The sequence below is a fragment of the Salmo salar genome, chromosome ssa12 (genome assembly GCF_905237065.1).
Source record: "Salmo salar chromosome ssa12, Ssal_v3.1, whole genome shotgun sequence".
Lineage (NCBI taxonomy): Eukaryota > Metazoa > Chordata > Actinopteri > Salmoniformes > Salmonidae > Salmo > Salmo salar.
In genome coordinates this window covers 89659344-89683538 of record NC_059453.1, presented here as the reverse complement: position 1 = coordinate 89683538, position 24195 = coordinate 89659344, and the positions used below count along the sequence as shown (strand labels likewise).

Genomic DNA, 24195 nt, shown 5'->3' with positions numbered 1-24195 from the left:
GGAAGAGAGGAGAGACAGGGGGAGGAGGGGGAAGAGAGGAGAGACGGGGGGAGGAGGGGGAAGAGAGGAGAGACAGGGGGAAGAGGGGGAAGAGAGGAGAGACGGGGGAGGAGGGGGAAGAGAGGAGAGACAGGGGGAGGAGGGGGGAAGAGAGGAGAGACAGGGGGAAGAGGGGGAAGAGAGGAGAGACAGGGGGAGGAGGGGGAAGAGAGGAGAGACAGGGGGAGGAGGGGGAAGAGAGGAGAGACGGGGGGAGGAGGGGGAAGAGAGGAGAGACGGGGGGAGGAGGGGGAAGAGAGGAGAGACGGGGAGGAGGGGGAAGAGAGGAGAGACAGGGGAGGAGGGGGAAGAGAGGAGAGACGGGGAGGAGGGGGGAAGAGAGGAGAGACAGGGGGAGGAGGGGGAAGAGAGGAGAGACAGGGGGAGGAGGGGGAAGAGAGGAGAGACGGGGAGGAGGGGGAAGAGAGGAGAGACAGGGAGGGGGGAAGAGAGGAGAGACAGGGGAGGAGGGGGGAAGAGAGGAGAGACAGGGGGGAGGAGGGGGAAGAGAGGAGAGACGGGGGGAGGAGGGGGAAGAGAGGAGAGACGGGGAGGAGGGGGAAGAGAGGAGAGACAGGGGGAGGAGGGGGGAAGAGAGGAGAGACGGGGAGGAGGGGGGGAAGAGAGGAGAGACAGGGGGAGGAGGGGGAAGAGAGGAGAGACGGGGAGGGGGGGAAGAGAGGAGAGACAGGGGGAAGATGGGGAAGAGAGGAGAGACGGGGGAGGAGGGGGAAGAGAGGAGAGACAGGGGAGGAGGGGGGAAGAGAGGGGAAGAGAGGAGAGACGGGGAGGAGGGGGGAAGAGAGGAGAGACAGGGGAGGAGGGGGAAGGGAAGAGAGACAGGGGGAGGAGGGGGAAGAGAGGAGAGACGGGGAGGAGGGGGAAGAGAGGAGAGACAGGGGGAGGAGGGGGGAAGAGAGGAGAGACAGGGGGAGGAGGGGGAAGAGAGGAGAGACAGGGGGAGGAGGGGGAAGAGAGGAGAGACGGGGAGGAGGGGGAAGAGAGGAGAGACGGGGGAGGAGGGGGAAGAGAGGAGAGACAGGGGGAGGAGGGGGGAAGAGAGGAGAGACGGGGAGGATGGGGGAAGGGAAGAGAGACAGGGGAGGAGGGGGAAGAGAGGAGAGACGGGGGGAGGAGGGGGAAGAGAGGAGAGACAGGGGAGGATGGGGGAAGGGAGGGAAGAGAGGCAGGAGAACAGGGGTGTCTGCCTGACTAGGCCAGGGTTGGGGGAAGGGTTTGGTGGAGTGGAAGAGATTCAGGTATATATACAGGTAGTTTGTGTGTTAATGTGTACACGTGTACATGTGTGCATGCATGTGTGCGTGAGTGCATACGTGTGTGCGTGCGTGCGTGTGCGTGCGTGCGTGTGCGTGCGTGTGTGCATGCGTGTGCGTGCGTGCGTGCGTGCGTGTGTGCGTGCGTGCGTGTGTGTATTTTTGTTTCTACTAGACCAGATGTCCTAACAAGGATAGTAAAACAAGGAAAATTCGGACAATGGGCAGCAGGAAGCCTAGTGGTTAAGAGCGTTGGACCAGTAACTGAAAGATTGCTGGTTCAAATCAGCAAGCGGTGAGAAAAATCAGTCGATGGGCTCTTGAGCAAGGCACTTAACCCTAATTGCTCCTGTATGTCACTCTGGATAAGAACGTCTGCTAAATTACTAAAATTACATTTTGCCGGTCCCCACAAGCAAAAAGTCTGGTTAGGGAAAATAGGATTTTGAATTGGAATCAATTGTTTGGTCCCCACAAGGATAGTAAAACAAACTTGTGTGTGTAGCCAGGCCAGAGTGTGTGTATTGTGTAAGGCCAGGTCATGCTGGGCCATTCTTGGGCCAAAGAGGGCCTGGTCAGTCCGGCACTGTGCAAGTGTCACCAGCTCAAGCTTGAAGGAGTGGAGAGTGAGAGAGTGAGACAGACAGACAGACAGACAGACAGACAGACAGACAGACAGACAGACAGACAGACAGACAGACAGACAGACAGACAGACAGACAGACAGACAGACAGACAGACAGACAGACAGACAGACAGACAGACAGACAGACAGACAGACAGACAGACAGACAGACAGACAGACAGACAGACAGACAGACAGACAGACAGACAGACAGACAGACAGAGAGAGAGAGAGAGAGAGATTCATTTTAATAAGAGCGGGTAGGGTAAGCAGTCCTGTATAACAGACTGAAAGACATAGGACAGTCATCTGGAAAGCGTGACCCCATTTCCACTCTCCACTGTGGTTACAGATTAGACTCTGCACCTGAGGCTTGGATGCTCAAGAGGCTGTTGTCTTTATCACCCTCCCTCTCTGAGTTGCTTCTCTGTGGGAGAATCAGAGATTGGGTGCAGCTGTGCCCCTCCAAATTATACACACACGCACACATTGACACACAACCAAATGACAGACACACGTACAACATTAGCACACATTGGATACAGAATGTGGCACACACAGAAACACACACGCACACACACACACACACACACAATTGATCCTTCTGTCTGTGTTTGTTTCACTGAGGACTGATGCTTACTTTCTACCCTGGCTCTTTTGATACAGAGAGAAGGAAAGAGAGGACACTTCCTTCTTTCTCTCCTTCTCTTCCTCCCTCTTCCCCTTTTTATCTCAGGGACAACCCATCCTTTCTTCCTCTAGGGGAGGAAGCATCCCAGAGAGCAACAACAGATACACAAGTGAGGACATCATCAATTGACTCTCTCCCTCGAGGCTCCCCGCTCTGTCAATTCTTTAAACACACAGTGTTCTCTCTCCCTCGAGGCTCCCCGCTCTGTCAATTCTTTAAACACACAGTGCTCTCTCTCATTCGAGGCTCCCCGGTCCGTCAATTCTTTAAACACACAGTGCTCTCTCTCCCTCGAGGCTCCCCGCTCTGTCAATTCTTTAAACACACAGTGCTCTCTCTCCCTCGAGGCTCCCCGCTCTGTCAATTCTTTAAACACACAGTGTTCTCTCTCCCTCGAGGCTCCCCGCTCCGTCAATTCTTTAAACACAGTGCTCTCTCTCATTCGAGGCTCCCCGCTCCGTCAATTCTTTAAACACAGTGCTCTCTCTCATTCGAGGCTCCCCGCTCTGTCAATTCTTTAAACACACAGTGCTCTCTCTCATTCGAGGCTCCCCGCTCCGTCAATTCTTTAAACACACAGTGCTCTCTCTCATTCGAGGCTCCCCGCTCTGTCAATTCTTTAAACACACAGTGCTCTCTCTCATTCGAGGCTCCCCGCTCCGTCAATTCTTTAAACACACAGTGCTCTCTCTCATTCGAGGCTCCCCACTCTGTCAATTCTTTAAACACACAGTGCTCTCTCTCCCTCTCCCTTAAATCTACTATTTTCTCTCCCTCTCGAACTCTCTACCCATTATCTCCTCTATTCTCCAAGTCTCTCTCTCCCCTATCTCTCCCCACCCCCCATCCACTCTCTCTGCTCTCTCTGTCTTTTGGGCCTATGCCAGAGGGGATGGCAGACAGAATGAGCTGTAGTTGTACCAGTTAAACAAACCACCTCCCCATACGTTCTCTCTCTCCCCCTTTCACCTATTCATTCCCTCTCCCTCTCTTCAAGTCAGAGGAACCGAACCACACAGTGAATGGCCCTGATGTTATTAACTACCTGCAGTGCTTTGTGCTGAGCTAGCAGTCCACAGAAAATGGTGTCCTGTCCTGAAGGACTGCCCCACCATGCTATACAGCTGGGCGGAACCCAATACTCACAACAGGACACATCAATAGGTCATAAACATTTATAGAGCCTCTCTACAATAGAAGGAAGCACTTCTCTTACTTCCTGATTAGTGCGTCTATAATTCTGAATATCTAGGAGTGGGCTAAATTTTGATCTAAAAGACTGTAAAAAAAAAAACAGGAAATCAGCTCTAAGTGATTTTAATTTTGTAAATCTGTTCCCAAATATTCCCACGCATAATAGAGAGACGTGATCATATAGAAATGTAAGCAAGGTTTCAAATTATTACGTTTCAGTCAAATAATATATCTGTTTGGGCAATCAATTTGCAGTCTACAAATTATTTGTAATTATGTTCCTGTCACGTCCTGACCATAGAAGTCTTATTTTCTATTGTAGAGTAGGTCAGGGCGTGACTGGGGGGGTTTATCTAGTTTATTTATTTCTATGTTGTGTTCTAGTTTATTTTTTCTATGTTGGGGTTTTTGTATGATTCCCAATTAGAGGCAGCTGGTCATCGTTGTCTCTAATTGGGGATCATATTTAAGTAGTTGTTTTTCCCACTTGTGTTTGTGGGAGATTATTTTGAGTTAGTGCATATTGCACCTCTTTCGTCACGGTTTGTGTTTTGTTTATAGTTTATTGTTTGTCTTGCAAAGTTTCACATAATAATAAAGATGTGGAACGATACTCACACTGCGCCTTGGTCCGTTTCTACACACAAACGTGACAGTTCCAGCCCCCTGAACCGTTCACTGAAGAAAGAAATCAGCCCATGGCTGAATCTAGTTGAGGATCCCTTGTTCAAAACGTTAAAACAAATATTAGGACATTACCGTCAACAAAAAATCCGTAACTGAAAAACAATACTTTTTTTTCTCACAAAATGTAAATCACAGTGCAGTTCTCTCAAAACTACCACTAACAGGCCCTGATCATCATCATAAAGGAAACATTACATTTAAACAAATACCCAACACAACAATGCTGTAACATTTGGAGGAGATAAACATCTTTCAAATTATTTGCCACGGATATAAAGCGCTCTGCGCGTCACTGTCGTTAAGTTGGAAAAATGGCAGAGAAAGGCAAGCGACAGCAGCAAACAGCCTGCTCTGCCCTGAGTCAGTACAGTATCGAGTCTACTGCTGTGCTGTAGCTGACTCAACGCTACAACGTGACCATTGGTGCTTTGGAAACATGCTTAAGTACGGAACTGACTGCTGGGAAAATGTCTACAACTTCATCAACAAGCTGTCAAACTATCGTAAATAAGTGATATGCTACACGCCATTTATCAGTGCAGTGCCCTACATCCTTAACTAGCTAGCTAAAAATCCATCCCTGTGTTTGCAATCTGGACTCCAGAGTAGATGAAACATAGTAAATGTAAATCTGTCTCCTTCCATTTAGGATGATATGTTACGTTTCCAATATTAGGTTTTCATTTGTGGATGTCCATCATCCAATTCATATGATATGTTACGAATTACAATTCATATGATATGTCACGAATTACAATTCATATGATATGTCACGAATTACAATTCATATGATATGTCACGAATTACAATTCATATGATATGTCACGAATTACAATTCATATGATATGTTACGAATTACAATTCATATGATATGTTACAAATTACAATTCATATGATATGTCACGAATTACAATTCATATGATATGTTACAAATTACAATTTGTACAATATGTTACGAATTTGAAATAAGTATTATGCCATGTTACGAATTCCAATTTGTTGTGGCTAATGTTAACATTAGCTAGGTGGCTAACATTAGCTAGGCTAAGGGTTAGGGGTTAAGGTTAGGGTTAACGTTATGGTTAGGAGTTATGTTAAAGGATTAAGGTTAGGGTTAGCTAACATGCTAAGTAATTGCAAAGTAGCGAAAAAGTAGTAAGTAGTTGAAAAGTTGCTAATTAGCTAAAATGCTAAAGTTGTCTGTGATGAGATTCCACCCCAATGAACTCCTTCTGTTTCTGTACACTTCTGTCTTATGTAACCGTACTAAAACATAACATATGTCCCAGATTTACATTTACTATGTTACTACAGTACACTACACATGTTACGTCCATAGACATTAAAACCAGTAGATAGTGATAGCTCTGAAGCCATCCACATATTCCTATTGAAAACTCGCGATGGCGCATGAAGCCGGAAGTACTTGACGTTTGAAGAGCGGCATATTGCTTAATGTGGCTGAATGGCACCAAAAACAATCGCTAAGGATCATGGTAAAAGTCGCCGTAACTAGTAAAGAATCATGATCGATGTAGTAGCTTTCATCCTGCCTGAGAGAGTTAACCAGGAACCTCCACATAGCCTGCCGGCCCGTGATTGGTCTGTGTCAGCACGTGGTCCTGTGTGACGACAAATGCAATTGTCTGAATGGATCACTATTTAAAGCTGCTATATTTAACTTTTTAGGCGACCCAAGCAAATTCACATAGAAATGTGAGTTATAGAGCTGTTATTCTCATTGAAAGCAAGTCTAAGAAGCGGTAGATCTGTTCTGTGCTCAATTTCTATGCTTCCCGTTTTCAGTTTAGTTTTTGCGTCTTTCACATTCAGTTTTGTACACCAGCTATAAAAACAGCTGAAACAACAATATTTTTTTTATGGAAAATAAATTTCACAGCGGTTTAGATGGTACAATGATTCTCTATACTATATGTGCTTGTTTTGTCACATAAACTGAAATTAGGCGAACTATAAAACATTCACCAACCAGGAAATGGTGGAGGAATTTCTGCATAGTGCAGCTTTAATTAAATATCTTGAATGGTAGCGAACTTGAAAAGATTTCACTGTGGGGAACGAACTTGACCATAACAAACAAATGGCCCAAATAATTAATAATTTGAACATTCTGGCAATCGTAATTTACATAGGCTTTCTAGGGCAGACCAGGGCTTTTGGTACCGCTAGGTTGCTACGCAGTAGCTGACCAGCAGAGCTTGTGACTTCACGCTCCAGACTGAACACTGGTTGTCTGGTTACGGCCAGTCTATGAGACTAGGCTGGTGTTTGTCAGTGAAGCTAGCTAGCAGCAGGCAGGCTACAACAAGCTAAACCAGCTGATGAAATCACTGGCGACTAATAGACTTGCACATGTTTTCTGCAGGAGAAGAGAGATTTAGTTTTTACTTTCTCACTGTCTATCAGAGTATGTGTCTGTCTGCCCCAGTGCCCGTGTTTCATAGCGAGTGAGTCACACACAAGACAGGTCGCGGGGGATGATGCTCGCGAATGGATTTCGAATTTTTGAATACTGATTACTGAATATTGGAATACTGAATACTGAATACTGAATATTGGAATACTGAATACTGATTACTGAATATTGGAATACTGAATACTGATAAGTGGCAGTTGGGAGGTCGAGTGCACATCATCTCAATGCTCGTTTTAGCCAAAACTATTTCAGACTCGAGTGATCACTATCGAACACAACAGCAAGTGGCCACTCGATGATAAAGGACAGGGGCTAAGTGTTAGGTCTGAGATTCAGCCTTTGACTGTGTTAGAAAGAACTTCATTGCCACCCTAGTGGACATACGCAATAGGAGCATATTCTGCATTGTGAATTCACGTGAAACCGATAAAAGAATGGCCGTTTAAACGTCACATCCATATCTGTTAACTGTTAAATGTCTTTTTAAAGTACTGGATAGGCTTCGAAAAAAACTCTGTAACTGAAGTTTACTCTAGGAAACGTGTCTGACTGACATCTGATATCACTGAGACGCAGATGATGCTACCAACGCACACGCTACGACAGTAGCACACTATGTAGGGAAAAGTGTGCACTGTGCTACAACCAGAAACAGTTACTCAGCAGCTTCAGAAACAGGAAGTGAGGCCCATGCGGCCTGACAGGAAGTTATTCTGCAACATAAACTCTCTGGGGGGGGCGACTGATGATCCCGGAGGAAAGTTCATTAACAACAACACGACACCTTTGAGAGACTTACACACCCATATCCATTGAGAAACAAACGCACACACCGAAACACACTCACACACAAACACACAAAACACACTCACACACCGAAACACATGTGGGCCAAACAAAATCTACGGGGAGGGGGAATTTGTCATCCAAACCGCTAACGGAATACATTCAAATAAGGCACATTACCACAGAAGCACAATCATCACAACAGAGTTTGCTAGTCAGCTATCAAGCTTTCAGCCGTAGTCGCTGGGCTGGCTATAAACATAACAACATCCTGCATATAAACTAACTCAATTAAACATCTCCATATTCATAATCTCCATATTCTTAATCTCCATAGTCATAATCCATATAGTCATAATCTCCATATTCATAATCTCCATAGTCATAATCTCCATATTCATCTGATTTGGCCCAAACCTGTTATAGTTACCCAGAGTTTTTCACAGGTCAGTTTGGCCGGCTAACTAAGCTCATTTCCATAAACAGACCTAGTTTTCATGTCCTCGTCTGTTCTGTCACACGCCAGTGGGTGTGTATGTGTGTGTGTGTGTGTGTGTGTGTGTGTGTGTGTGTGTGTGTGTGTGTGTGTGTGTGTGTGTGTGTGTGTGTGTGTGTGCATGCGCGTTTGTTATAATATACAGTTATATACAGACTCTAATAATAATACTGTAATATATCTTATAGCTAATCCTGATGAATGCTACAATTTGGGACTACTGTGACATTGTATACTAAACCAGAGTATGCAATTATACTGAACAAAAATATTAATATAAACGTAAAGTGTTGGTCCCATGTTTCATGAGCTGAAATGAAAGATGCCTGTTAGTGAGAATTTCTCCTTTACCAAGATAATACATCCACCTAACAGGTGTGGTATATCAATAAACTGATTAAACAGCATGATCATTACACAGGTGCACCTTGTGCTGGGGACAATAAAAGGCCACTCTAAAATATGCAGTTTTTGTCACACAAACAATGCCAGAGATGTCTCAAGTTTTGAGGGAGTGTGCAATTGGCACGCTGACTGCAGGAATGTCCATCAGAGCTGTTGCCAGAGAATTGTATGTTAATTTCTTTATCATAAGCCACCTCCAATGCCCTTTTTAGAGAATTTGGCAGTGCATCCAACCGGTCTGACAACCGCAGACCACGTGTAACCACGCCAGCCCAGGACTTCCACATCCGGCTTCTTCATCTGTGGGATGTAATAAAGCCCTTTTGTGGGGAAAAACGTATTCTGATTATCTTGGCCTGATTCTCCAGTGGGTGGGCCTATGCCCTCCAAGGCCCATCCCATGGCTGCACCCCTGCCTAGTCATGTGAAATTAGGGCTTAGGGAATTTATTTCAATTGACTGATTTTTACATGAACTGTAAATCGTTCAAATTGTTACATGTTGCGTTTATATTTTTGTTCAGTATAGTTATCAGGAGCAATTACACAGAATGTAATTGAACTGCGACTGTATCTGAAGTGCACTTATCAGGAGTCGACTAGACTGTAGACCTTTGAATTTCATTCTTAACTCTTCCTCTCCTTGATTGAAGCGCTGATCCAACAGAAAAGTCTAAATGGGTTCCATGGGATGTCCAACTCTGACGTCACCCCATTGAAGTTGAAATTTAAACGGTAAGAGTTATAAGAGTTATAGTTAAGGTTAGAGTAAGGTTAAGGGTTAGGGTTAGGGTAGGGGTTAAGGTTAAGGGTTAGGGTTTGGGTAGGGGTTAAGGTTAGGGTTAAGGTTAGGGTTTGGGTTTAGGGTAGGGACGTCCCAAGGGTTCCGGATAGCACTAACCCTGATTTAATATTAAATCTAATAGAGCTGTGATAGATACAAACAAGGTTCCACAAATATCCATTCTAGCCAGATCAGTGGTTAATGATCAGTGTTGACTTAAAGTAGTGGAGGGTTAATGAGTTATACACCTGGTATTAATATGAGCCAATATAATGAGCCAATTGGTACAGGGCCTGTAGTGTACAGTAAGTACAGGATGAACCTATCGTGGACAGACTACGGAAACATCTAACCAAATTATGCAAGGTTTTAGTTCTGCGTTAACCGAGATGAGTACAGTACTAACACTGAGTCTGTATTGAGCTTTACTATACTTTACTATTCTTTACTGGTCTGTACTGTACTGTTCTTTACTGTACTTGACTGTTCTGTACTTTACTGTTCTTTACTGTTGTTTACTGTACTTTACTGTTCTGTACTTTACTGTTCTTTACTGTACTTTATTGTTCTGTACTTTACTGTTCTTTACTGTACTTTACTGTTCTGTACTTTACTGTTCTTTACTATACTTTACTGTTCTTTATTGTACTTTACTGTTCTTTACCGTTCTGTACTTTACTGTTCTTTACCATACTTTACTGCTCTGCACTTTACTGTACTTTACTGTTCTGTACTTTACTGTTTTTTAATGTTCTGTACTTTACTGTTCTTTACTGTACTTTACTGTTCTTTATTATACTTTACTGTTCTTTACTGTACTTTACTGTACTTTACTGTTCTGTATTTTACTGTTCTTTACCATACTTTACGGTTCTGTACTTTACTGTTCTTTACTGTACTTTACTGTTCTGTACTTTACTGTTCTGTACTGTACTTTACTGCTCTGTACTTTACTGTTCTTTACTGCTCTGTACTTTACTGTTCTTTACTGCTCTGTACTTTACTGTTCTGTACTTTACCGTTCTTTACCATACTTTCCTATTCTGTACTTCACTGTTCTTTACTGTACTTTACTGTTCTGTACTTTACTGTTCTTTACCATACTTTTCTATTCTGCACTTTACTGTACTTTACTCTACTTTATTGTACTTTACTGTTCTTTACCATCCTTTACTGTTCTGTACTTTACTGTGCTTTATTGTACTTTACCATACTTTACTGTTCTGTGCTTTACTGTTCTTTACTATACTTTACTGTTCTTTATTGTACTTTACTGTTCTGTACTGTACTTTACTGTTCTGTACTTTACTAACGGCACCGTGCTTTGTTGACTCATCCTGAGTCCTGTTTCTGTCTCTGTGGACGTCCCAGTTCCACACAGAACCTTTCATTTAACACTCCCTGTCAAATGACTTTCACTAATGACTGTTAGAGGTCAGAGACCATGTGACCAGGGTAAGGAGGAAATGACCAGTGTATCTAAGAGGGACTTCCATGAAGATGAAAAATATATTGTTGGTAGATCTGGTGCCCTGTTGGGAATACGTGAAGATAGTGTTGGTAGATCTGATGCCCTGTTGGGAATACGTGAAGATAGTGTTGGTAGATCTGGTGCCCTGTTGGGAATACGTGAAGATAGTGTTGGTAGATCTGGTGCCCTGTTGGGAATACGTGAAGATAGTGTTGGTAGATCTGATGCCCTGTTGGGAATACGTGAAGATAGTGTTGGTAGATCTGATGCCCTGTTGGGAATACATGGTGAAACTTTCAGCAGCTCTTGTAAAACTGTAATTAACTACACTAGTAACAGCATTGTATTGCATCCTTCCCTGCTTCCTTTCTTGGAAAGCTATGTCGTTGAACACTTGCTTTAACTTATCCAGTCATGTTAGATTGCTCATTCAACCCAGCTTACTGGGTAGGAGGGAGGGATGCATGTTATACAGGAGACTAGAGAAGTATCTGTCCTGGAGCAGCTCTTAACAGGAACTAACTTTTAGTTATTGGCCTTACAGAGCGGACCATGAGGGCAGGGGGCCAGTCTCCCATTAACCTCCATTACTAGCACAGACTCACACTAATACACACACACTATGGACACACACACACATACACTATACACACACACTACTCTTCCCCCACATACACACACCCAGACAGACATTATGACCAGCGGCTAGTTCCCACCAGAGTGAGGCCCATAAAGCAGCTCCCCTAGGGAGGCTGTGGACCCAGTGAACGGTTCACGCAGTGTCAACAGGAAACAGACGCGACACACACACAGCCTACACAGGACATACATCCACAAACCAAAACAAATACTTTTAAATTCCTATTTAAAATGCTGGTTTATCAGTAAAAAAAAATGTTTATTGCATTGTTGGACATAAATTGTATTGTTGGGGCGGCAGGTAGCCTAGTGGTTAGAGTGTTGGGTCAGTAACTGAAAGGTTGGTAGATCAAATCGCTGAGCTGACAAGGTAAAAATCTGTCGCTCTGCCCCTGAACAAGGAAGTTAACCCACTGTTCCCAGGCTGTCATTGTAAATAAGAATTTGTTATTAACGGACATGCCTAGTTAAATAAAGGTTAAATGTAAAACAAAATATCTAAATAAATAAAGGAAGGCTGTAAAAACACCATCAAATCATCTACAAGGGATTTTAATTCAGGAAGTCTGTTCCAAAATATTCCAACACAAAATATAGAGATAAATGTGATCGTATACAAATATATGCAAGGTTTGAAATAAAAAATGATATCTGTTGGGCTTCTTGCAGTCTACAATTGATCTGTAACTAGGTTCCATCCACTAAAGAAGAAATCGTCCTACGGTTGAATCTAGTTGATGATCCCAGTTTGTGTCATTGTAGGCAACTCACTGTTGTGTCAAGGGCAAATTACCATTGTTGTGAGAAGAAAAAAAAGGTTTGTAGCAGAAAAAGGTTTTAGGCAGAAAAAGGTTTTAGGCAGAAAAAGGTTTTAAGCAGAAAAAGGTTTGTGGCAGAAAAAGGTTTTAAGCAGAAAAAGGTTTGTAGCAGAAAAAGGTTTTAGGCAGAAAAAGGTTTGTGGCAGAAAAAGGTTTGTAGCAGAAAAAGGTTTGTGGCAGAAAAAGGTTTTAGGCAGAAAAAGGTTTGTGGCAGAAAAAGGTTTGTAGCAGAAAAAGGTTTGAATCAGAAAAAGGTTTGTAGCAGAAAAAGGTTTGCCGCAAAAAAGGTTTTAAGCAGAAAAAGGTTTGTAGCAGAAAAAGGTTTGTGGCAGAAAAAGGTTTTAGGCAGAAAAAGGTTTGTAGCAGAAAAAGGTTTGTGGCAGAAAAAGGTTTGTAGCAGAAAAAGGTTTATAGCAGAAAAAGGTTTGAAACAGAAAAAGGTTTGAAACAGAAAAAGGTTTGAAACAGAAAAAGGTTTGAAGCAGAAAAAGGTTTGAAGCAGAAAAAGGTTTATAGCAGAAAAAGGTTTGTGGCAGAAAAAGGTTTGAAACAGAAAAAGGTTTGTAGCAGAAAAAGGTTTGAAACAGAAAAAGGTTTGTAGCAGAAAAAGGTTTGAAGCAGAAAAAGGTTTGAAACAGAAAAAGGTTTTAACTGTTTCTACCCCCAAGCCTTAAGACTGCTGAACGTCTAATGGCCACCCAGACTATTTGCATTGCCCCCCCCGTCTCTCTGTTACGCTGCTGCTACTCTCTGTTTATTATCTATGCAAAGTCACTCTACCTACATGTACGTATTACCTCAATTACCTCGACTAACCGGTGCCCCCGCACAGTGACTCTGTACCAGTACCCCCTGTATATAGCCTCACTACTGTTATTTTACTGCTGCTCTTTAATTATTTGTTACTTTTATTTTTTATTTTGTTACTTAACACATTTTTTACTTAACACTTATTTTTCTTAAAACTGCATTGTTGGTTAAGGGCTTGTAATTAAGGATTTCACTGAGGTCTACACCTGTTGTATTCGGCACATGTGACTAATAAAATTGGATTTGATGTTCTGTTCCTCTTGATGTAATGAGGCTGTAAATAGGTTATTATTAATCGTTTATTATGAAGAATCTGTGATTATGAACAGGAAGGGAAATAGGATCACTGTACCCATGATCTTTGTATGTTGTTGTCACAGAAACATTTTACCAAACTGGTCTGCCATGGCTTACATTTTTGCTCCAGTCTGTGTGATGCAACTTGTGTTGTGTGAAATTATTTTCTGCTACAAACCTTTTTCTGATACAAACCTTTTTTCTGCTTAAAACCTTTTTCTGATTCAAACCTTTTTCTGCTACAAACATTTTTCTGCTACAAACCTTTTTCTGTTTCAAACCTTTTTCTGTTTCAAACCTTTTTCTGTTTCAAACATTTTTCTGCTTAAGAAACCTTTTGGACCTAGACTTGGCGCTCCGGTACCGCTTACCATGCGGTAGCAGAGAGAACAATCTATGACTAGGGTGGCTGGAGTCTTTGACAATTTATAGGGTCTTCCTCTGACACCGCCTCATACTACCCTCTGTAGTGCCTTGCAGTCGGAGGCCGAGCAGTTGCCATACCAGGCAGTGATGCAACAAGTCAGGATGCTCTCAATGGTGCAGCTGTAGAACATTTTGAGGATCTGAGGACCCATGCCAAATCGTTTCAGTCTCCTGAGGAGGAATAGGTTTTGTCATGCCCTCTTCACGACTGTCTGGGTGTGTTTGAACCATGATAGTTTGTTGGTGATGTGGACACCAAGGAACTTGAAGCTCTCAACCTGTTCCACTACAGCCCCGTCGAGGAGAATGGGGGCGTGCTCGGTCCTCCTTTTCCTGTAGTCCACAATCATCTCCTTTGTCTTGATCACGTTGAGGGAGAGGTTGTTGTCCTGGCACCAAACGGCCAGGTCTCTGACCTCCTCCCTATAGGCTGTCTCATCGTTGTCGGTGATCAGGCCTACCACTGTTGTGTCATCGGCAAACTTAAGATTGCTGTTGGAGTCATGCAATCATGAGTGAACAGAGAGTAGAGGAGGGGACTGAGCACACAGCCCTGACGGTCCCCCATGTTGAGGATCAGCGTGGCGGATGTGTTGTTACCTACCATTACCACCTGGGGACAGCCCGTCAGGAAGTCCAGGGTCCAGTTGCAGAGGGAGGTGTTAAGTCCCGGGGTCCTTAGCTTAGTGATGAGTTTTGAGGGCACTATGGTGTTGAACGCTGAGCTGTAGTCAAAGAATAGCATTCTCACATAGGGGTTCCTTTAGTCCAGGAGGGAAAGTTCCCCATGAGACCTGGGTTATCTCAGCTCCCCAGGGGAGAGAGGGGGAGATGGTTGGGTGAAGAGAGTGGAGAGGAGGGGGAGAGGGGAGAGGGTGGGGAACTCCTTCAAGACTGTTGGAAAAGCAATCCTCATGAAGCTGGTTGAAAGAATGCGAAGAGTGTGCAAAGCTGTCATCAAGGTAAAGGGTGGCTACTTTGAAGAATCTCAAACATAAAATCTATTTTGATTTGATTAACACTTTTTTGGTTACTACATGATTCCATATGTGTTATTTCATAGTTTTGATGTATTCACTATTATTCTACAATGTAGAAAATAGTAAAACGTTTAGAAAAACCCTGGGATTAGTAGGTGTGTCCAAACTTTTGACTGGTACTGTACATCTGTCAACATCAGGCCTTAGAGTCTTAGACCAAGCCCTCAGAGACACAGTTGAAGTCAGAAGTTTACATACACTTAGGTTGGAGTCATTAAAACTCGTTCTTCAACCACTCCACAAATTTCTTGTTAATAACAAACTATAGATTTGGCACGTCGGTTAGGACATCTACTTTGTGCATGACACAATACATTTTTACAACAATTGTTTACAGACAGATTATTTCATTTATAATTCATTGTATCACAATTCCAGTGGGTCAGAAGTTTACATACACTAAGTTGACTGTGCCTTTAAACAGCTTGGAAAATTCTAGAAAATTATGTTGTGGCTTTAGAAGCTTCTGATAGGCTAATTGACATAATTTGAGTCAATTGTAGGTGTACCTGTGGATGTATTTCAAGGCCTACCTTCAAACTCAGTTTCTCTTTGCTTGACATCATGGGAAAATCAAAAGAAATCAGCCAAGACCTCAGAAAAAAATTTTTTAGACCTCCACAAGTCTGGTTCATCCTTGGGAGCAATTTCCAAATGCCTGAAGGTACGACGTTCATCTGTACAAACAATAGTACGCAGGTATAAACACCATTGGACCACGCAGCCGTCAAACCGCTCAGGAAGGAGACGCATTCTGTCTCCTAGAGATGAACGTACTTTGGTGTGAAAATTGCAAATCAATCCCAGAACAACAGCAAAGGACCTTGTGAAGATGCTGGAGGAAACAGGTACAAAAGTATCTATATCCACAGTAAAACAAGTCCTATATCGTCATAACCTGAAAGGCCGCTCAGCAAGGAAGAAGCCACTGCTCCAAAACCGCCATAATAAGCCAGAATACGGTTTGCAACTGCACATGGGGACAAAGATCGTACTTTTTGGAGAAATGTCCTCTGGTCTGATGAAACAAAAATAGAACTGTTTGGCCATAATGACCATCGTTATGTTTGGAGGAAAAGGGGGAGGCTTGCAAGCCGAAGAACACCATCCCAAAATGAGTGGGCAGAACTGAAAAAGCGTGCGCGAGCAAGGAGGCCTACAAACCTGACTCAGTTACACCAGCTCTGTCAGGAGGAATGGGCCAAGATTCACCCAACTTATTGTGGGAAGCTTGTGGAAGGCTACCCGAAAGGTTTGACCCAAGTTAAACAATTTAAAGGAAACGCTACTAAATACTAATTCAGTGTATGTAAACTTCTGACCCAATGGGAATATGATGAAAGAAATAAAAGCTGAAATAAATAATTATTTCTACTATTATTCTGACATTTCACATTCTTAAAATAAAGTGGTGATCCTAACTGATCTAAGACAGGGAATTTTTACTAGGATTAAATGTCAGGAATTGTGAAAACCTGAGTTTAAATGTATTTTAATAAGGTGTATGTAAACTTCCAACTTCAACTGTACATCTGTCAAGACTTAGGCCTTAGAGTCTTAGACCAAGGGAGGAGAGGGGAGGGGGTCAGGTCTGATCTATAGACCAGGGAAGAGAGGGGGTCAGGTCTGATCTATAGACCAGGGAAGAGAGGGGGTCAGGTCTGATCTATAGACCAGGGAAGAGAGGGGAGGGGGTCTGATCTATAGACCAGGGAAGAGAGGGGGTCAGGTCTGATCTATAGACCAGGGAAGAGAGGGGGTCAGGTCTGATCTATAGACCAGGGAAGAGAGGAGGTCAGGTCTGATCTATAGACCAGGGAAGAGAGGGGGTCAGGTCTGATCTATAGACCAGGGAAGAGAGGGGGTCTGGTCTGATCTATAGACCAGGGAAGAGAGGGGGGGTCAGGTCTGATCTATAGACCAGGGAAGAGAGGGGAGGGGGTCTGATCTATAGACCAGGGAAGAGAGGGGGTCAGGTCTGATCTATAGACCAGGGAAGAGAGGGGGTCAGGTATGATCTATAGACCAGAGAAGAGAGGGGGAGTCAGGTCTGATCTATAGACCAGGGAAGAGAGGGGGTCAGGTCTGATCTATAGACCAGGGAAGAGAGGGGAGTGGGTCTGATCTATAGACCAGGGAAGAGAGGGGAGGGGGTCTGATCTATAGACCAGGGAAGAGAGGGGAGTGGGTCTGATCTATAGACCAGGGAAGAGAGGGGGTCAGGTCTGATCTATAGATCAGGGAAGAGAGGGGGTTAGGTCTGATCTATAGACCAGGGAAGAGAGGGGGTCAGGTCTGATCTATAGACCAGGGAAGAGAGGGGGTTAGGTCTGATCTATAGACCAGGGAAGAGAGGGGTTCAGGTATGATCTATAGACCAGGGAAGAGAGGGGAAGGGGTCTGATCTATAGACCAGGGAAGAGAGGGGAGGGGGTCTGATCTATAGACCAGGGAAGAGAGGGGGTCAGGTCTGATCTATAGACCAGGGAAGAGAGGGGAGGGGGTCTGATCTATAGACCAGGGAAGAGAGGGGAGGGGGTCTGATCTATAGACCAGGGAAGAGAGGGGGTCAGGTCTGATCTATAGACCAGGGAAGAGAGGGGGTCAGGTCTGATCTATAGACCAGGGAAGAGAGGGGAGGGGGTCTGATCTATAGACCAGGGAAGAGAGGGGAGTGGGTCTGATCTATAGACCAGGGAAGAGAGGGGGTCAGGTCTGATCTATAGATCAGGGAAGAGAGGGGGTTAGGTCTGATCTATAGACCAGGGAAGAGAGGGGGTCAGGTCTGATCTATAGACCAGGGAAGAGAGGGGGTTAGGTCTGATCTATAGACCAGGGAAGAGAGGGGTTCAGGTATGATCTATAGACCAGGGAAGAGAGGGGGACAGGTCTGACCTATAGACCAGGGAAGAGAGGGGGTCAGGTCTGATCTATAGACCAGGGAGGAGAGGGGAGGGGGTCTGATATATAGACCAGGGAGGAGAGGGGGTTAGGTCTGATCTATAGACCAGGGAAGAGAGGGGGGTCAGGTCTGATCTATAGACCAGGGAAGAGAGGGGGGGTCAGGTCTGATCTATAGACCAGGGAAGAGAGGGGGGTCAGGTCTGATCTATAGACCAGGGAAGAGAGGGGAGTCAGGTCTGATCTATAGACCAGGGAAGAGAGGGGAGGGGGTCTGATCTATAGACCAGGGAAGAGAGGGGGTTAGGTCTGATCTATAGACCAGGGAAGAGAGGGGGTCAGGTCTGATCTATAGACCAGGGAAGAGAGGGGGTTAGGTCTGATCTATAGACCAGGGAAGAGAGGGGGTCAGGTCTGATCTATAGACCAGGGAAGAGAGGGGGTCAGGTCTGATCTATAGACCAGGGAAGAGAGGGGGGTCAGGTCTGATCTATAGACCAGGGAAGAGAGGGGAGGGGGTCTGATCTATAGACCAGGGTAGAGAGGGGAGGGGGTCAGGTCTGATCTATAGACCAGGGAAGAGAGGGGGTCAGGTCTGATATATAGACCAGGGAAGAGAGGGGAGGGGGTCTGATCTATAGACCAGGGAAGAGAGGGGGTCAGGTCTGATATATAGACCAGGGAAGAGAGGGGAGGGGGTCTGATCTATAGACCAGGGAAGAGAGGGGGTCAGGTCTGATATATAGACCAGGGAAGAGAGGGGGTCAGGTCTGATCTATAGACCAGGGAAGAGAGGGGGTCAGGTCTGATCTATAGACCAAGGAAGAGAGGGGAGGGGGTCTGATCTATAGACCAGGGAAGAGAGGAGGTCAGGTCTGATCTATAGACCAGGGAAGAGAGGAGGTCAGGTCTGATCTATAGACCAGGGAAGAGAGGGGGTCAGGTCTGATCTATAGACCAGGGAAGAGAGGGGAAGGGGTCTGATCTATAGACCAGGGAAGAGAGGAGGTCAGGTCTGATCTATAGACCAGGGAAGAGAGGGGAGGGGGTCTGATCTATAGACCAGGGAAGAGAGGAGGTCAGGTCTGATCTATAGACCAGGGAAGAGAGGGGAAGGGGTCTGATCTATAGACCAGGGAAGAGAGGGGGTCAGGTATGATCTATAGACCAGGGAAGTGAGGGGGTCTGGTCTGATCTATAGACCAGGGAAGAGAGGGGAGGGGGTCTGATCTATAGACCAGGGAAGAGAGGGGGGTCAGGTCTGATCTATAGACCAGGGAAGAGAGGGGGTCAGGTCTGATCTATAGACCAGGGAAGAGAGGGGGTCAGGTCTGATCTATAGACCAGGGAAGAGAGGAGGTCAGGTCTGATCTATAGACCAGGGAAGAGAGGGGGGTCAGGTCTGATCTATAGACCAGGGAAGAGAGGGGGGTCAGGTCTGATCTATAGACCAGGGAAGAGAGGGGGGTCAGGTCTGATCTATAGACCAGGGAAGAGAGGGGGGTCAGGTCTGATCTATAGACCAGGGAAGAGAGGGGGTCAGGTCTGATCTATAGACCAGGGTGGTGAGTTACTTGACTTTGTTTGGCTGTCATCGCCTCCCTTCGTCAACACACACACCAATCAAACCCAGGCTGTGGTCTTAACCCACTCCCAGTCCCTTAACTGCAGAACATAATTCTGACTAGAAATGTGGGAGCAATTACACGCCATCCATTCATTCTCTGTTATCAGTGGTACTGGTGTTCCCAGAATTAGTCTCCCTGTCCTTAGGAAAACCATCCATCGAGTTCCACAGGAAGTCATCTTGATCCGTCTTTGTTTATATGCTTCAGTCCCCACTTCCTGTCACTATTAATGCTGCTTTCAGTGCCACCCATTAGGAACAGAGTAAATACACACACACAGCGATCGGATCACACGAAGAAGAAGAAGAAGAGAATAGAGCATGCATCTATCACCACAGTCATTTAGATACTTATGACAACAGTGGTGTTATGGTTATTACATAACTATGTGCTTACTGCATGTTTCTACTGAATGAACATTGGTTAGTGCTTCTACACCTGCATTTCTTGTGTAACCGATGTGAAATGGCTAGTTAGTTAGTGGTGGTGCGCGCTAATAGCGTTTCAATCGGTGACGTCACTCGCTCTGAGACCTGAAGTGGTTGTTCCCCTTGCGTTGTAAGGGCCGCGGCTTTTGTGGCGCGATGGGTAACGATGCTTCGTGGGTGTCAGTTGTTGATGTGTGCAGAGGGTCCCTGGTTCGAGCCCAGGTTGGGGCGAAGAGAGGGACGGAACCTACACTGTTACACTTGCTGTTTGGACTTTTAGGCTGGGTTCCTGTACAGCACTTTGTGACATCAGCTGATGTAAGAAGGGCTTTATAAATAAATGTGATTGATTGATCGATAGTATTGTTCAACTGCTTGTACTTACAGTAGGCCTATACCTGGTACAGGGTAGCCTGGTACTAACAATATACTGTAAGTGTTACTACCATAGTTACCCAATAATGTCTATGTGCTGAATAATGCAGCTTTGCCCTAAAGAGCTGAGCAGAGACAGATTAACCTATAGGTACAGCACCGTAGCTCTCTTGCTGCTGTGTTGACAGGTCATGTCAGGCTCCTACCATGTGTATTGATGTGAAAAGTGTGTGTGAAACATAGCGGCGGGAAGTAGGGGTGCTGAGGATGCTCAGTTGGTAGAGCATGGCACTTGCAATGCTAGGGTTGTGGGTTTGATTCCCATAGGGGACCAGTATGACAATGTATGCACTCACTACTGTAAATTGCTCTGGATTAGAGGGTCTACTAAAATGGAAAAGGAATGAATAGACCATTTCAGATTTCACATAGAAATAAATTGCATATTTTTATATTCCCCAAGTATAATCAGATTAACTGTTTTGTACAGATAATTATCAGACTCAAATTACAAATGCTGTTAAACGCTCAAATACATTTAGTATAAATGTTTTCACAAAAGTAGTGCATAGGCCTTTACTAGTGCTGTATTAGAGGACCGATATAGACGTTCACAGCACCCCCACCACCAAACTACTTCCTGTGGCTATGGTGGGAGGTGTGACCTACAAACGGATACCTGTTACCTCCCTTCCCCGGCCAGTTCAACAAATCATTAGTAAAGGGAAATACCTGTTACCTCCCTTCTCCAGCCAGTTCAATAAATCATTAGTAAAGGGAAAGGGAAATACCTGTTACCTCCCTTCTCCAGCCAGTTCAACAAATCATTAGTAAAGGGAAAGGGAAAGGGGGATATCTAGTCAGTTGTATAACTGAATGCATTCAACTGAAATGTGTCTTCTGCATTTAACCCAACCTCTGAATCAGAGAGGTGCGGGGGGCTGCCATAATCGACATCCTCGTCTTCAGCGCCCAGGGAACAGTGGGTTAACTGCCTTGCTCAGGGGCAGAACGACAGATTTTTATCTTGTCAGCTTTCGGTTACTGGCCTAACGGTCTAACCACTAGGCTACCTGCAGCCTGTGACCTATGACCCCACCCTAAAGCAGGCCAACTAACCCTGTAACCTATGACCCCACCCTAAAGCAAGCCAACTAACCCTGTGACCTATGACCCCACCCTAAAGCAGGCCAACTAACCCTGTGACCCCACCCTAAAGCAGGCCAACTAACCCTGTGACCTATGACCCCACCCTAAAGCAGGCCAACTAACCCTGTAACCTATGACCCCACCCTAAAGCGGGCCCATTAACCTTAACCCTGTAACCTATGACCCCACCCTAAAGCGGGCCCATTAACCTTAACCCTGTGACCTATGACCCCACCCTAAAGCAGGCCAACTAACTCTGTGACCCTGTGACCTATGACCCCACCCTAAAGCGGGCCCATTAACCTTAACCCTGTGACCTATGACCCCACCCTAAAGCGGGCCCATTAACCTTAACCCTGTGACCTCAGCCTAAAGCAGGCCAACTAACCCTGTGACCTATGACCTCACTCTACAGCGGGCCAACTAACTCTGTGACCCTGTGACCTATGACCTCACTCTACAGCGGGTCAACTAACTCTGTGACCCTGTGACCTATGACCTCACTCTACAGCGGGCCAACTTCCCAATATGAACAACAGATGAACAATGAACAACCAGCGTCACTCACTTATTTTCACTTTTGAAAAGACTCAGCAAAATGTAAGCTAAAGCTACTTCCTCTTTATGTCATTGTGGCAAAGCACAAAGGGAGGCAACAGACAGACAGACTGACTACATCCCAAATGGCACCTTATTCATTACATAGTGCACTACTTTTGACCAGAGCCCTATGAGCCCTACCCTACTGTATCGAGGAGCAGGGTGCCATTTGGGATGCACAGTGACTACAGGCTACAAGCCTTGTTACCACCACCAACCAACCACACATGGGGCACCTCCTGGGGAAATGGGGCCATCAATATCATGGTTGACTTCAAAGGGTGACTGCACCATTTTTTCACTGCCCTGACACCCCCCCCCCAGACTGTTAGACAATGGACAGCTGGCTGGCTGGCTGCGCCTCGGTTAGCGCGCGCAACAATACACAGAGTATGAGAATACAGTACTCACATACAGTACTATAGCCCAATTACTGAAGTAATGCCTCCTCACATCACTAGTACTGTGTGCTATGTATTCTACATCCACTTGGCTGCATCATAAAGGTCTAACCAAGGTGGGTGATAGCCTATACTGTGATTTATAATACCCACCTATGGCGCAAAAAATGTATCAGCAATCATGTCCAATATTCATCAATAACCTAATTTCCTCACACCCAAGTCCCATGTCTTCAGGCTGTATTCTCAACAAAGGCAGCTGTAGAAATGTGAAGGACATTGTTTTGAGGAAGAGCATCACCTCCATCTCTTTGTGATTCTCCGACTTAACAGAAACGCATTTCTGCAACGCCTGGTGCGAGTTTTGAGGGAAAGCAATGATGTTGTAACATTAAGGTAACGACTACAATATAATGCAATAGCAACCACTGCATGGCACGGAGACCTCACATGGAGAAAATGTGATATTATTGTGACTGGCAGAAACGCCCCATGGATACCGCGCCCGCACCTGGATAACTGGGCTTTCAGAATGACACAACCATCATGATTATCAACCATTAATATGAAGGCCAACAGCATAATAACATTACTGAGCTACATAACCCTACACCTATATGAAGACATGCTCGCTCATGCTTTGCATTATCTGCTGTGTGTAGGCAATGGGAACGCCGCCAGTACGTGGCAAAAGCAAGGCACATTCTCCAACTGTACTGATAATAACGCAGTTATCAGTCTACTATAGTCCACATATGGAGCGCTAAATAATACCAGTCAATACTTCTTGGGCGCACATGTCAGCGTATCAATTCACTATTAGACCGGGAACAGAGACACATAGAGACAGACAAGACACACAATGCGTTCTGCAAAGGTCGGCAGAAATATTTGAGTGGGCTTTCAGGATCACTGAGGGGCTTACCTTAGAGAGACCTTCACAGAGCAGTCGTTTTGGCTCACCATTCTATCCTCTTTCTCTCCGTTTTTCCCTATATGCAAAAGTCTCCGAACTGTGTCAGTCAGAGTTAGGTTAGTGCGTAAAAATCCAGTGTTGCATCAAGAAAAAACCTATTGGAGCAAATGCATAAAGCGGTAAATCAGGCTACAATCGCCAGCCTTGGTGCTGTCGTTATAACCTGCCGTGGGTAACCGCGCTACGATCTGCTTCTGTCCCTGTCTTTGCTCTGGTCACTCTCCTATCTAGGCTACACCTCCGGCCCGCTGTCACATCGCACACTATCACAAGCTTTTCTTCTTCTTTCTTCTTTCGCTCGCCGCTGCTACATCCTGTCAAACTGTGTGCGAACCGTTTTTCGGCGCTCATCCGAAACGACACCGTCGCAGCCTGCTCAACGTGTGTTTGTGTTGATGTCTGTCTCACGCTGAATGTGAACAACGAGTGAGAAGCGCAAGGGGGAGGGTGTAATCACATTCGATTGACAGGCGCTTAGCCACACAGATCAAATACTCCCGCCCCCGTCCCACTTAATAGACCAATTAGGGAGTTCGGAGACGCCAATGGCGTGCGCGCGTGTGTGTGTGTGTGTGTGTGTGTGTGTGTGTGTGTGTGTGTGTGTGTGTGTGTGTGTGTGTGTGTGTGTGTGTGTGTAGGGTGGTAACAAGGTCACATCTGAGGCCCGTTAACCAGTCATAACGTGAGGGAATGTTCCCATGTCTGAGAGGCAGGTTCAAGGGTCACAGCTTTAACACCATCGGGGTCAAAGGTATCCATAGTTAGGGAAGTAGACCTATAGTGACTAGTGCAGACAGGTAATGCTAAAATAAATAATGA

General features: G+C 45.2%; 1 protein-coding gene across 1 annotated transcript in view; it reads right to left on the bottom strand.

Moving 5' to 3' along the window:
• The window catches only part of LOC106566100 (kinesin-like protein KIF21B), a 153701-nt gene extending 129916 nt beyond the window's left edge, over positions 1 to 23785 (bottom strand). Inside the window, 1 exon segment of the mRNA XM_045691899.1 lies at positions 23326 to 23785. Within this exon segment, the coding sequence (XP_045547855.1) occupies positions 23326 to 23366 (41 nt within the window). The 5' untranslated portion in view covers positions 23367 to 23785.
• Positions 23786 to 24195: the final 410 nt, after the last annotated feature.